Raw genomic sequence first — 15,901 nt, 5'->3', positions numbered from 1 at the left:
ACAGGCAAGCGCTACCACGCCTGGCTGATTTTTTTGATTTATTGTAGAGAATGAGGTCTTGCTGCCCAGGCGGGTCTCGAACCCGCGGGGTAAACATATTTTTTTCATTTCTCTGGGTTTATACCTAGAGTAGAAGAGTTTCCCTTTGTAAACACCGTAATTTTCTATTTCTCCATAAATGGTACTACTGTACTCAATAAATCTCATTAATTTTAGTGGATTAACTTTATTAATATAGAAAAATAAGTATTATCAATAAATTATTAAGGTCAGTAGAAATATAAACTGCATTAATAATACAAGATAGCATATGTACTTATAGTGGTTAGGAACACAGACTTTGGTATCATATGGCCATAAGTTTAAATCCTACTTTGCTACCTTTGGTAAAAGTTATTTGGCCAGGTATGGTGGTTCAAGCCTGTAATCCCAGCAATTTTAGAGGTGAAGGGGATTGCCTGAGCCCACCTGTTCGAGAACAGCCTGGGCAACTTGGTGAGACCTCGTTTCTACAATAAATAAATAAATAAATTAGCCAGGCATAGTAGCCCACACCTGTAGTTCCTGCTACCTAAGGCTGAGGCAGAAGGATCGCCTGAGCCCAGTAGGTCAGTGCTGCAGAGCATGCCACTGTACTTCAGCATGGGTGACAGAGTGAGACTCCCACTCAACAACAACAACAACAAAAAAGGTTATGTGACTACTATGAGCTTCAGTATCACCTAAAACTAAGATTGCTTTAAGTAAAAAGAGACAAATAAAATAGTTGTAATTTGATAAGTGCTTACTATAGTACACACTTCATATATATTAACTCATTTAAATCTACATATACTACCAAAATCTCTCATATTTTATAAATGAGAAAAGTGAGGTTTAGATAGATCACATAGAAAACACTCAATAGCTGGATTCGGTGGCTCAGCCTGTAATCCCGCGCCTTTGGGAGGCTGAGGTGAGTGGATTGCCTGAGCCCACGGGTTCGAGACCCGCCTGGGCAGTGAGACCTCATCTCTACAATAAATCAAAAAATCAGCTGGGTGTGGTAGCGCATGCCTATAATTCCAGCTACTTGGAAGGCTGAGGCGGAAGGATTGCCGGAGCCCAGCAGGTTGAGGCTGTGGTGGCTGCGAGCGGCCACTGCACTTCAGTCTGGGTGACAGAGTGAGACACCAACTCAAAAAAAAAAAAAAAAAAAAAAAAAAAAAAAAAAAGAAAACACTCAATAAAAGACTTAATATGTGCATTCAGGTATTAATCAACACGTATGTTTTTAAAATGCATGTTCATCCATTACCTTTATTTACAGTTTTTAGTATTTTATTTTATTTTTGTTTTTTTTTTTGAGTTGGAGTCTCACTCTGTCGCCCAGACTGGAGTGCAGTGGCACGCTCCTGGCCACCGCAGCCTCAACCTGCTGGGCTCCGGTGATCCTTCCACCTCAGCCTTCCAAGTAGCTGGAACTACAGGCACGCACTACCACGCCCGGCTCATTTTGATTTTTTTATTGTAGAGATGAGGTCTCGCCAAGTTACCCAGGCGGGTCTTGAACCCGCGGGCTCAGGCAATTTTAAGCATTTTAATACATTGTTCACGAGAGTTCTATTTTGTAAGAGATAGTATTCTCCTTTTCTTTTTCATAACTTTTAGGAACCATTTGGCAAAAAGACTTCAGTGTTATTTTTTGAAGTTCCTCTTTTCAAGTCCTATCTTCTCCATTTAAAAAAAAGGCATTTATAACAAATTTTTTAAAAAGGTATTTAACCACAAGTGATGGCTCACACCTGTAATCACAGCACTTTGGGAAGCTGAAGCAAGAGGGTTGCTTGAGTACAGGAGTTCAAAACCGTGTCTCCTCAAAAAACAAAAAAATTAGCCAGACATGGTGGCATGTACCTGTAGTCCCAGCTACTCGGGAGACTGAATGGAAAGATAACCTGAACCCAGGAGGTTGATTGTGCCACTGCATGCCAGCCTGGGGCAACAGAGTGAGACCCCAACTAAAAAAAATATATATATATATCTATATATATATATACACACACACACACGTATGTATGTATTTATAATGATTTGTTAAAATCAAATTTATATTTTGTAATTTCAAAAATTTGCTTAGGTTTAAAAGACAGTAATGCTAAAATTTTCTCAAGTGTTCTTATCCAAAATCTCTTTAAGCAGAAATAAAAATGTGATTATCTTTTTTTTCCAAAATGCAAACACTATGACTCTGTTTATAAAACAAAGAATTTTTAAAATGTCAAATGTATATATATTATACATGCATTTACATAGTTATAGGATCATGAAAAAGAATTAAAGAATACATTTCAGGGGGAATGTGAGGGTAAACAAAACAAAAAAAAGAACACATTGCAGGTTGTTCCCATTGCTATTGGGGGAAGAGAGAAATAATTAGTTTGGAGCAGGTATGTCAAGGAAGGCATGTGAGGAAAGAAAAAAAGGACAAAATACTTACAGACTAAACGCTGCACAAGAACATATTTAAGACTAAGAATTTTACAACATTGTAGATCTGACAAAAGCCTAACATCTAGGATCTACAAGGAACTCAAACATGCCGAAAATAAAAAAACAAACAGCCCCATTACAAAGTGTGCAAAATATATGAATAGACAGTTCTCAAAAGAAGACATACAAGCAGTTAAAAGATACACGAAAAAATGCTCAGCCTCACTAGTCATCAAAGAAATGCAAATTAAAAACACACTGAGATACCACCTAACTCCTGTCAGGACGGCCTTCATCAATAACTCAAAAAACAATAGATGTTGGAGAGGATGTGTGAAAAAGGAACATTTCTATACTGTTCGTGGGAGGGTAGACTAGTACAGCCTCTGTGGAAAACAGTGTGGTAATTTCTAAAAGATCTAAAAATCGACCTCCCAACTGACCCCGCAGTCCCCCTACTGGGAATATACCCAGAAGAACTCAAATCACTCTATGAAAAAGATACCTGCACACACAAGTTTATTGCAGAATTATTCACAATAGCAAATATATGGACCCAATCATGCTACCCATCAAAAGAGGGCTGGATTAAAAAAAAATGTGGTACATATACATGATGGAATATTACACAGTCATAAAGAAGGACAAAATTATGAACTTTGCGGCAACTTGGATGGACTTAGAGGCTATAATACTGAGTGATCTATCACAGAAACAAAGAACTGAGTATCACATGTTCTCACTCATAAGTGAACCTTGAACAACTATCATAACACTAAAAAGAAGGGATTGGATTGGCAGTAGTGGGAAACTGCCAGGGGAAGGAGGACATACCTCATCAATAAGGTACATGCATAATGAACATTTGTATACCTAACCCTGACTTGTACCCTACATATTAAAAAAAATAAAATTCTACAACAAAGGTCCTGAAGAAACGGAACATTTCAGAATAAAAGGAATAGAACAAGTAGAATATATATACACAAAAAGGGTCTAGAACTATTATTCCCTTACAGCACACCAGTTAAGCGTTAGTATATATACTATAGGGTTGGCAAACTAGGGATGTACCAAAATCTACTGTCTAGCCTTTATATTTAGTTGTACATAAATGTTAGTGAATTATAATAGACTATCATTAAGAGGCAAAAAAATGAAAGAAAAATGCAATTATATTATAGGTTGGGATACGTTAGATGGAGAGAAAGAAGGCTCACTTTCTAGTCCTGGTTTTACTGCTAACTAGCAACATGGCACTGGATTAAATTATTCTCTCTCTGATCCTCCTTTTACTTGTCTGTAAAACAAGATAGACTAGAATTCAGTTTCCAAGATCCCTTCTAGTTCTGACATTCTGCAATCCTAGTCTATAAAATGCAATTACTGAAGAGAGTTGCTAGTTTTCTAAATCATATATTAATACCAAGAATTTAACAGAACTAAGAAAGCACCAAGCAAACCTGTGCCTGAAGTAGTCTCAGCTGTCTGTCTTGCTCTGTGAGGAACTGATATGCATCCGGAGATAGTCCCATCATCCCATTATCTGACTCAGTCTTTGGTGTGTGCATGCACACCGCACAAGGCTGGGGATTACATGAGTCCATATGTGAAGACAGTTTTGCCACAGGCGATGGTTCTACATTGCTGTGGGAAGAGCAACCGTCCATGTTGCCCTGAGGAGGTCTCAAGGCTATAGGACTACTTGAAGAATAGAATGTATTATGGTACAGAGCTGGACATCCATTTGGTTGAAATAATGAATGCTTCTGAAGGGCTTCAGACTGGATGTCTTGGATGGATCCAACTGTATTTATTCCTTGCCAAGAATGTACTGGGCTATATCGAATATGGCTATGATGATGACAACAACTGCAAACATTTGTGGAATAGTAAGATGGTGGTAGAGGAGTAGGTATCTGAAGTTCTATCGGTCTTCCTGAATTATGGGGTGAAAAAACAAAATTGGGTGGGGACTGTGGGGCAAGAGAAGACTGCTTAGAATTAAATGTGGACGGTCTTACAGGATACCCTTCTTTTTGTACATTTCCAGCAGAAACTGCTTGAAGTTTTTCAAATGTATCAGGAGATGCCCCATTATGAGAACATGGTTTAACACTGTTCCTGATATGAAGGTTCCCCTTCTTACAGGCAGATGGCTGTCTTACTTTGCAGTGTCTCAAAAGAGCAGTGTCCTGGCTTGACTGATTTGTTATCCCTCTTAAGGAAGGCTCTCTAGCTTCAGCTTCTAGGCTGTGTTTCTCATCATAAAGTTGGGATTGCAATGGCTTCAAATGTTCAGAGGGGTTAATCAACAAAGGAGGATTTTCATTATTTGTCATAGGGTTTGACCCTAGGAAATTGCCATCCAATACAAGTGAAAGTTCAGGAACTGATGGTTGGATCTTAGAAATCTATAAATAAAAGAGAAAAAAAGTATTTTTTAGGAGAAAGCTTTACTTTCCTTAGGCCAGTATTTTCCAAATTATATCTAATTACATATTAAAAAGTGTTCATTCTTTATTTATACCATAGGCATGTATTTTTCCGGATATCTTCTATGCGTTAGACACTAGGAGTACAATTGTGAGCAAAATAAACAAGGTCCTTGCCCTCAGAGAATATAACTAAACATTTTGCAAACTTATTTAATAATGGCATTCTTTTTTATTGGAACACTAACTAGCTCTACTTAGGTCACAGAACATAATATGAAAAACTGTTTTATACAACAGACTTTTTTCCCTTACCCTCTGCAAATATCACAGGCAGAATGTTTCAATAGATCTAGTAGCAAATGCTTATTTATCTTAATAAACTACCTTCCAATAAATATTTCAAAATATTTCTCTACTAAGTGAAGTTACTCACTGTTACTCCTTCTACTGACATCAACTAAAGGAGTTGGAGGAAAGTAGAAAAAAGTAAACAAACTACTTGCTGTGGTGAATTTGGTTATAATTAGATATTAATTTTTTAAAATCTTACCCATTTCTTTTTCTTCTAAAATAAGTTTAATTAGTTCAATTAAACTTCTAAAATAACCCACTGTTTGGTAGCAATAAAAAAATTATGACAGAGGTTATTAGCGATTAACCTCTGACAGTAAGTAGAATGTTTTTTCAGAATATGGTAATAAAAAACAACGTCAAGCTCTGGAGATAGTATATAATGTTGACTCTATACGGTTATTAAAAACTCCAGATTTAGCCAGGCGCAGTGGTTCATGCCTGTAACCCAGCACTTTGGGAGGCTGAGGCAAGAGGACTGCCTGAGCTCAAGGACGCAAGACCAGCACGGTGAGACCTCATCTCGACAATAAACCAAAAAATTAGCTGGGCATGGTGGCACACGCCTATAGTTCCACCTACTTGGGAGGCTGAGGCAGAAGGATCATCTGAGCCCAGCAGGTTGAGGCTGCGGTGGCCGTGAGCGTGCCACTGCACTCCAGCAGGGCAACAGAGTGAGACTCTGACTCAAAACAAAAAAACCCTACCAGATTCTAAAACCAAGCCTCCTGAATTAGAATCCCAGTTTTACTACTACTAGTGTGTGATCTTGGGCAGATAACTTAACCAAACTATGCCTCTATTTTCTCTGGGAATAGTAATTATAGGTACTTATTATGTACATGTTATATATATGTATATATATTATTATATATAATAACTATATGTTCCTATGAGGTATTTTTATTTCTATATAAAAATATAGCCATATAGATAGATAGGTCTTAGAATAAAACTTAAGTTTTAGGTAGTATTATTTAGTGCTTTAACACAAGACTTTTAGGTCTCTAACCACAAAGGTGAATTCATTATAAGATCAGTGATACCTTCTGACTCACTGGATGAGGACTAGGAACCGGTCTTGGAGAAAAATCTTCATCTTCAACACCAGAGTCCTGATCATTTATTGGTATTTTCCCAGGAGATAACTTTTGGGAAGACCTAAAGAATAGAAGGAGAGACAAAATAAACTTTCGGTAATCTAGTATTCTCTTTTTCTTCTTGAAATTGAATAAAGTCCTTTAATAAGTCACAATAGCATTTGGATAATTTAATTTAGTATCTGACAACCACATATTATTTTATTTTTCAGGCCAATGTTAGTTGACCAGGAAAATGGGGCTAGTCAGACTTAATAAATGAGCCCATTTGCCTAATCATGGCAAGTTTAACTTTGTACTGTTAATGTTACAATAACTCAATAGTCACTGGGCATCATCTGGTTGATCACTTTGAGGAATGCAGAAATAAACAAGACATAGAGATTGCTGTCAAAAAATTTATAAACTGGTAACAGAGATGTATACTCACTGTATTAAACATACTGCATTATACACCCACTGTATTAAAAAGGAAAACCAAACAAGGAATGACATTTTCCTATGTATTTATATCTGTGATGGGAAAATACTTTGAGACATCGAAGTACCCCTTTGAGTTTAGTAAGCCATAGTCATTGTATCAAAGAAGACATGCCTCAGCAGAACACAGAAAAAAATGTGAGTACCGGTACCAAGTTTCAAAAACCAAAGTAAGTGCTTAAGATGAAAGATTTGGAATACCATATGCATCAGGCTTTTTCACATCCTAAACTAGACAAAGTCTCACTAGAAGACATTAGGGAAAAGAAAAGACAAGCCAGAATGGAGCTAAGAGCGCTTAGAATTAAAGGGGTCTCCAACCATGTTGCCCATTGAAACTGGACTAGATTTAAAAAATGTGGTACATATACACAATGGAATATTATGCAGCCACAAAGAAGGACAAATATATGGACTTTGCAGCAACTTGGATGGATTTGAAGTCAATCATACTCAGTGATTTATCACAGAAACAAAGAACAGAGTTCCATATGTTCTCATTCATAAGCTGACCCTGAACAATTATAATGCTATAAGAAAGCGACTGGCAGTAGTGGAAAACTGTCAGGGGAGTAGGGGGTGGGACTGGCAGTTGAGGGAAACTGCTAGGGGAGGGAGGGGCATACCTTGTCAACAAGGGTACCTGCATGATCAATGTTTATATACCTAACCCTAAATTTTTTTTTTTTAATTAAAAAAAAAAAAAAAGAATTAAAGGGGTCTCTAAGAAAGCATCCTGCATTCTGTCCCATGCAGAAAGAACAACAGAAACCCCAAAGTAGACTTGAAGATCTGACTACAGAGTGGATCTCTGCCCCAAACCTTGGTAGTCTGGAGAGGCAGACAGTTTTTTCTGTGCATAGTATAGCAATGAAGCAATGAGAATGTCTGCATGGTGTGTTTAAAGTAGATAGGTCTGCACCAATACTACAAAGCTATCCCCTGACACCCGAGAGAGAGAGAGAGAAAGTCAGTGACCTGAGTTGAGTGAAAGGAGTACAGTAGGAACCTGCAAAAACCTGCCAAAGACCAGATGCAAATGAAAACACCTCAGCAGATAGCAGCACAAATGGATGGTAATCATGTCACCCCATTTCATCAATATTGGCACACCATTAGTCCTCGCTACATTACATATAACCCCAGAGGAAAGGGAATGAGAAGACCGTGAATTGACAAAAGTTTGGTTTCTATAATCCAGTAGAATGAATAGGGGCTCAAAATGCATACTAAGTTCAACTACTAAAACATTACTTTGGTACAAGTGAATTGGGCATGGAATAAACGTTTGCTACATACTTGTGATAAATGCATAATTGCTAGCATTGAGCAATAAAATCAAGTCCTTAGCTTTTTGAGCAACCAAGGCAAAAGGAAAAACTTGTATTTTGAATAGTTAAAACACCAGTTCTTTAAGACAGACAAACATTTTGCTAAAATCTAAAATGACTGTTCCTTAGTAAACCTGGTCAGAGTTGAAAATAGACAAGGTTTTTAACAACATTTTTAAAGAAATTGCAAATGTCTCCTGAATTTGGCTTTTTCTTCTATAACTATTCAATAAAAATGTCTTAAAATGTGAGATGGTAAAGGTGTTCCTGCAATACTGCAAGAATGTATTTTTTCTAGTTACCTAACTTGTTGCAAGGATACTTAAAATGCCCAGAGAAGATGGAAAGAGAATACCTCCAGAATGGTAAGATAATAAATTTGTGCTGTTTTAAGCCACTATGTGGTAATTTGTTATGGCAGTAATAGAAAATTAATACAGATATAGTCATAATTCCCATTTTACAAATGAGATGTTTAGAACCAGGACTTGAACACAGATATGTTTAATATCATAACCTGAACTTATAACTGTTTTGTTATGCAGTTTCTATAAATAGCTGGCATGTATTTATAACTTTTATCAGTTAATTTCCACCTAAAGAATCAACTGTTAAGAAAAGATGAACAGACCAGACACAGTGGCTCAAGCCTGTAATCCCAGCATTTTGGGAGGCCGAAGCAAGAGGATTGCCTGAGCCCAGAGGTTCAAGACCAGCCTGGGCAACTTGGTGAGAACTCATCTCTACAATAAATCAAAAAATTAGGCCCAGCTGGGGCTTCTCAACCTGTAATCCCAGCATTTTGGGAGGCTGAAGCAAGGGGAGTCCGCGGGTTCAAGCCTGGGCAACCTGGCGAGACCTTGTCTCTACAATAAATCAAAAATTAGCAGGGCACAGTAGCACGTTTACTGTGGAAGGCTGAGGCAGAAGGATTACTGGCTACTTGGAAGGCTGAGGCAGAAGGATTGCCAAAGTTCAGCAGGTCGATGCTGGGGTGGCCATGAGCGTGTGTGCCACTGCACTCCAGTCTGGGTGACAGAGTGAGGCTATAACTAAAAAATAAATAAATAAATTAGCCAGGTATGGTGGTGTGCGCCTGTAGTTCCAGCTACTATGAAGGCTGAAGTGCAAGGATCGCCTAAGCCCAGCGGTTCGAGGCTGCGGTGGCCGTGAGAGCTTTCGTGCTACTGCACTCCAGTCTGGGCGACAGAGTGAGACTCCTACTCAAAAAAGAAAAAAAAAATTCTCCAAGTATATTTAAAGTTTTAAAACAGAGCCCTGAGTTTGGCCTGCCTGAGGTGGGGGTGACACGTGGAAGGGGCGTCACGAGTGGTATCCAGGCTGCAGGCCGGGGCGGGCTCTGGGCACTCCCGCGACAGGCGCTGGCTGGGTACCTGAGGCTGCTGCAGCTCTACCCGCTGCTCAACAAGACAGTCACCAGTGGCATCTTGTCAGCACTTGGGACCTTCCTGGCCCAGATGATTGAGAAGAAGCTGAAAAAAGAAAATTCTCAAAATCTAGATGCCAGGGGACCTCTCAGATATGTCACCCTTGGGCTTTTATTTTCTTTTTTTTTGAGTTGGAGTCTCACTCTGTCATCCAGACTGGAGTGCAGTGGCCGCTCCCGGTCACCACAGCCTCGACCTGCTGGGCTCCGGCGATCCTTCCGCCTCAGCCTTCCGAGTAGCCAGAACTACAGACGTGCGCTACCATGCCCGGCTAATTTTTGATTTATTGCAGAGATGTGGTCTCGCCAAGTTGCCCAGGCGGGTCTCGAACCCGTGGGCTCAGGCAATCCACTCACCTCAGCCTCCCAAGGCGCGGGATTACAGGCTGAGCCACCGAGCCTGGCACTTTTGGGCTTTTCTACACAGGGCCACTGAGCCACCACTTCTACCTATTCTATGAACGCTGGTCCCTCCTGCAGTCCTCTTGGTAGGGCTCAAGAGGCTCCTCCTGGACCGCCTACCCTTTGCACCGCCCTTCCTGTTGTTCTTCCTCACCATGAACTTTCTGGAGGGGAAAGACGCCTCAGCCCTCGTTGCCAAGATGAAGTGGGGTTTCTGGCGGGCACTGAGGATGAACTGGAGGGTCTGGATGTCTGTGCAGTTCCTCAGCATCAACTACGTCCCTGTCCAGTTGCGGGTGCTTTTTGCCAACCTAGTGGCTCTGTTCTGGTATGCCTACCTGACCTCTCTGGGGAAGTGAAGACAGCCTGGGAGAACAACAGACGCTCTGTGGACCTGGGTCAGGGGATCCTCACCCACCAGAGTGAGAGCAAAACCAGCCCAGTCAGGGTATCATCGGACTCTAAATTACCACCAAGATCAATTTCTTAACACCTCATGAGATTATTTTTAAATCTGCTTTATAAACAAGTACTTGGCCTTAAAAACCAAGAGTATTATAGGTTTACTGAAAAAATCATAATTAATATAAAAATATTCACTATTGACAAGGGTTGTGGGAAAGGCAAGGACTATAAAGATGCTCTTCTGTATCTTCCTGCTGCTTCTGAGTTATGAATTCATGTGATTACTGAATTGACAGTGGTGGGGTTAACTTAACTTAGTCAATTTCCCAATGAAATCATGATTCAAGATGCCATCAAATGATGGATGGAGAAATAGAAATCTCTTAATGTCAGAATCTTGTGTGTTTTTTTTTTTTGAGTTGGAGTCTCACTCTATCGCCCAGACTGGAGTGCAGTGGCCGCTCCTGGCCACCGCAGCCTCAACCTGCTGGGCTCCAGCGATCTTTCCGCCTCAGCCTTCCAAGTAGCCGGAATTACAGGCATGTGCTACCACGCCCGACTGATTTTTTTATTTATTGTAGAGATGAGGTCTCGCTGCCCAGGCGGGTCTCGAACACGCAGGCTCAGGTAATCCACTCACCTCAGCCTCCCAAAGGCACGGGATTACAGGCTGAGCCACTGAGCCCGGCCAGAATCTCGTGTTTTAAAAGGCAGTACCTGACTTCAGCTTGTGCTGCCCTAGAAACGTAAAATACACTTGTCACCTTGGACTGAATAGGATCACAATAAACTATAATGTAGCTCCAAAAAAAAAAGTTTTAAAACAAACTTTTTTTGTTTGTTTTAGGTAGAGGAGTTATTTTTATAGTAGTTTATCTGATAGGTCCACGTTTAAAACTACAAGGAAGGGAAGAACAAACAGAAGCCACTAAACAAAAACAGGATGCTTCTTCCTAAGTAAGATAATTTCTTGACAAGTGCCTTTTTATTTTTTTCTATATAACAAATCAGCTCAAATGAAAACCTCATCAGAGCTGTCATTTCATTAAAATTACCACTCAACTTCCTAGAGAATATGAAAGCATGCATTTAAAGCAAAGATACCTATGGTACATATGATTTACAAATAATTTCATCAGAAATAATTGGAGTTATTTTAATTACTCATCAAAAACTAGTAAATGAAATTTTAAAAGGTACACATAATAATAAAATATCTTTTACCTTTTAGTTGAAAGATTCTTGGAAACCTTGTTGAAAGACTCTGTTTCTGCATTTTGGTTTTCAGCACTCAGTTCAAAATGGACTGAATTTTTGTCAGAAGGTTCAACATTCTGAAATGAAGGAGATCATACCTTGAAATCTAACGTATAGATCTAACCAGAAAATCCTGTTTAAATGAAAAGTTGCTCTAAAGCAGTGCATACTAGTGTGCATCTATAGTCCCAGCCATTAGGGAGGCTGAGGTGAGAGTGTTGCTCAAGTCCAGGAGTTTGAGGCTCCTGTGAGCTATGGTCATATCACCACTGCACTGCAACCTAGGTGACAGAGAGGGACCTTGTTGAAAAGAAAAAAAGGAAAGGAAAAGAAAAAAGGAAAGGAAAGGAAAGGAAAGGAAGCTAACTCACTCTGAAATACCAAAGGGGAGTCCGAGATTTCAAATTTCTATAATTGCAAACTTCCTTTATAAACTGTTCAATTTCCTGCTACATAAGTGAACGTATAATCACCTGTATTATAACCAGGGCCTCAGTGACTATATGAACTGAGGATACTATCTAAAGAATAAAATGATAGGCTAGTCACAGTGGCTCATGCCTATAATCCTAGCACTTTGGGAGGCTTAGGCAGGAAGAATACTTGAGCTCAGGAGTTCAAGACCAGCCTGGGCAACATAGTGAGACCCAATCTCTATTTTAAAAAAATCAACAGATTAGCCAGGCATTGTGGTGCATGACTGTAGTCCTAGCTAATAGAGAGGCTGAAGTGGGAGAATTGCTTGAGCCCAGGAGTTTGAGGCTGTGGTGAGCTATGATTGTGCACCCTGGATGACAAAGTGAGGCCTCGACTCAAAAAAAAAAAAAAAAAAAAAACCAAAGAAAGGATAAATTACATATGTCTCTAAAATAGAAATAAATTAAATGATTAGATCTCAGTTTCAGTAAGGTAATTATGTTTATAATTAATATATGAAAACTTGCTTTATGAGCTGATATAACCTACAAATAAACTCAAAGAAGGTACAAATAAGGTCTGAGTGGAAATAAAGAATATACTTTAGCCAGGCATGGCTGCTCACGCCTGTAATCCCAGGACTGTGGGAGGAGGAGGCAAGAGGACGGCCAGAACCCACTGTTTCAAGATCAGTCTGAGCAACCTCATCTCTACAATAAATCCAAAAATTAGCCGGGCATGGAGGCACATGCCAGTAGTTCCAGCTACTTGGAAGGCTGAGGCAGAAGGATCACCTGAGACCAGCAAGTCGAGGCTGAGGTGGCCGGGAGCAGTCACTGCACTCCAGCCTGGGCGACAGTAAGACTCCAACTCAAAAAAAAAAAAAAAAGAAAAGTGGTCTTTGAATGTTTTTATATAACGACACCTGTAGTTTCAAAGACCTACTTTTTCTGTAATCACCTAGATGCAGTTTTAAGTATTTTTTTAGAGATAGCAATCTATTCTGATTCCTTGGATTATATTATATAAATATGGACCTTTTAAGTTTGAAAAAACTCTTGTAATTCTCATATATTTTTAAAATAACACAGTCGACCATTGTTTTGTTAAACTATGGTGTGTTCACATGGCTCTTTGAGCTATGTCCATCATGTTTTCTAGCATTGGTCCCCTCCCCTACCCTGGGGAGATGAATCTCCTCTCTCTCTCTCTCATTTACTTTCTAAATAAACTGTATTTTCTGATTTAAAAAAATAAAATAAAATGACACAGGCTAAAAAAAACTGAGATCACAAAATTTACCCTCAAAACTATAAATGATACAACATATAAATTACTGATATATTCTTCAAAGACTTTAAGAAAATACGAGCAAGTTATTCTGTGGCTAAACTATGATTCTCTACTATAATTTGGCTCTGGAGATATGGTCTAAGATTTAATAAACAAAATTAACCATAAATGAGTAACGTTAATATACAATAAGATTATTTGGAGTAAACACAGGCTGGTAGTTTGAATACTGTTTTAAAGGGTAAAAGTCACTGGGTTTAAACTGTCAAAATGCAACCTTAAACAGTTATTAATGTACTAGGTAATCAAATCACTTACTTTGAAAAGATGTAAAGTTTCTTTACTGGTTAGAAACTGAAATCGAAGGTCAGGTGTCTTCCCATCACAAGGGAGGCATTCATAAAACTCAGGTTCCTTATGTGTCACAGAATAGAGAACTATAATGAAATTTCCAGATTCTGAAAAAACTCTGGACAAAAAAATGGTATTTAGTTAAAATTATGTGAAGATAACAACAGTTAAAGAATTCCAGGTGAGTCTCCTAATCTAGTTAACAGATTGACTAAGAGTCTTTTAGAAGAAAAGTGGGTGCCAGGCTCTGTGGTTCAGCCTGTAATCCTGCGCCTTTGGGAGGCTGAGGTGAGTGGATTGCCTAAGCCCGCAGGTTCGAGACCTGCCTGGGCAGCGAGACCTCATCTCTACAATAAATCAAAAAAATCAGTCGGGCATGGTAGCGCATGCCTGTAAGTCCGGCTATTTGGAAGGCTGAGGCGGAAGGATCGCCAAAGCCCAGCAGGTCGAGGCTGCAATGGCCGGGAGCGGCCACTGCACTCCAGTCTGGACGACAGAGTGAGACTCCAACTCAAAAAAAAAAAAAAAGAAAAGTAGGGAACAAATTTATGCCCCTTTTTAAAGTAAGTACACTCTCTAGTTTAGTGTATACACCTCCAGAATTTTTCCTAAGGCATAAACAAATATTTTATAGAATTTAACAAAAATGGGGCCACACTATTTGTAACCATTATCTTTTTATGACAACCTATCTTTTATCTCTTTCTATGTTACTATTCTATAATACCTCAGACCTCCATATTCTTTTTTAGTGACTACCTGTTATTACATTTTATAGACGTGCCATTCTTGATTCACCTAGACTACAAAAAAATGGATATTTAAGTTATTTATACTATGTCACTATTTTAAGAACTGGTAAAATAAATATTAATTTTATTATACACTAAGCGATTCAACAAATATTTGTAAAGTTATCAAGACTCCTTAAATATAAAACCAACTTTTTTTTGTCTTATTTTCTTCTTGTCACTGACTTGAAGCTCACATTAAAAACAACTATCAGGCCGGGCTCAGTGGTTCAGCCTATAATTCCAGTACTTTGGGAGGCTGAGGCAAGTGGATTGCCTGAGCTCATGGGTTTGAGACCAGCTCAGTCAACTTGGCGAGACCTCGTCTCTACAATAAATCAAAAAATTAGCCAGGCATGATGGCACGTGCCTGTAGTTCCAGCCACTTGGAAGGCTGAGGCGGAAGGATCATCTGAGCCCAGCAGGTTGAGGCTGTGGTGGCCGTGAGCGTGCCACTATACTCCAGCCTGGGTGACAGAATGAGACTCCGACTCAAACATAAAAAATCAAAACAAACATAAAAACAACTATCTAAAAATATTTTTAGTATTTCTCTACTTTGTCAAATGTTGAATCAGGCTCGGTGCAGTGGCTCAGGCCTGTAATCCCAGCACTTTGGGAGGCAGAGGCAAGAGAGAATTGTCTGAGCCATGGGTTTGAGACCATCCTAGGACACACAGCAAGACTTTGTCTCTATAATAAATCAAAAAACTAGCTCTGCATAATGGTACATGCCTATAGTTTCATCTTCTTGGAAGGCTGAGGTGGAAGGATTGCCTGAGCCCAGCAAGTTGAGGCTGCAGTGACTGTGAGCATATCACTGGAGTCTATCTAGCCTGGGCAGCAGAGTGAGACTCTGACTCAAAAAACAAAATAAAAATAAAAAATAAAATAATGAATGAGAAATAATTTGAGGGTGTGTCACACTACCAACAAACAAAGCAGTAGAGGACGGAGAGGCAGAATGCCTGCTCTGCTCAATTCCTCTCCCTGGGGCTCAGAATGCTTAAAGTACCAACCTAAGTTATAGCAATAATTAGAGTACTAGAATCAGAGATACTGCCTAATGCTTCAGAATGAACACAGAATAAGAAAAAGCTTCAAAACTAACTTTACTGAGCATTAAAAAATGAAAATAAAATTTTTTTCTGTCAGGGTCTTACACTGTAACCACAGCCTCCACCTGCTGGATTCAGGTGATCCTTCTGCTTCAGTCTCCTGAGTAGCAGGACTACACTCATGCTATCACACCTGGCTAATTTTTTCTTTAGATCTTGCTATGTTGCCAAGGCTGGGCTCATGCAATCCTTCCGCCTCAGTCTCCCAAAGTGCTGGGATTACTGGAGTGAACCACAGTGCCCAGCCA

At 39.4% G+C, this 15,901-nt stretch overlaps 1 protein-coding gene and 1 pseudogene across 5 annotated transcripts in view; one reads left to right on the top strand and one right to left on the bottom strand.

The window, feature by feature from the left end:
* STIL (STIL, centriolar assembly protein) overlaps window positions 1-15,901 on the bottom strand; it is a 65,633-nt gene that overhangs the window by 31,226 nt on the left and 18,506 nt on the right. For all 5 annotated transcript variants that reach the window (XM_008048363.1, XM_008048364.1, XM_008048366.1 and 2 more), the window contains 4 exons: window positions 13,712-13,862; window positions 11,651-11,760; window positions 6,308-6,422; window positions 3,936-4,886 (listed from right to left, as the gene is read on the bottom strand). In XM_008048363.1, the coding sequence (XP_008046554.1) occupies window positions 3,936-4,886; window positions 6,308-6,422; window positions 11,651-11,760; window positions 13,712-13,862 (1,327 nt within the window). The remainder of the gene's footprint in view (window positions 1-3,935; window positions 4,887-6,307; window positions 6,423-11,650; window positions 11,761-13,711; window positions 13,863-15,901) is intronic.
* Window positions 8,500-10,380, top strand: LOC103249751 (annotated as a pseudogene).

The sequence above is a fragment of the Carlito syrichta genome, unplaced genomic scaffold (genome assembly GCF_000164805.1).
Source record: "Carlito syrichta isolate Samal-C Ts95f unplaced genomic scaffold, Tarsius_syrichta-2.0.1 Scaffold123377, whole genome shotgun sequence".
NCBI lineage: Eukaryota > Metazoa > Chordata > Mammalia > Primates > Tarsiidae > Carlito > Carlito syrichta.
This window is presented reverse-complemented; position numbering and strand designations above follow the sequence as displayed.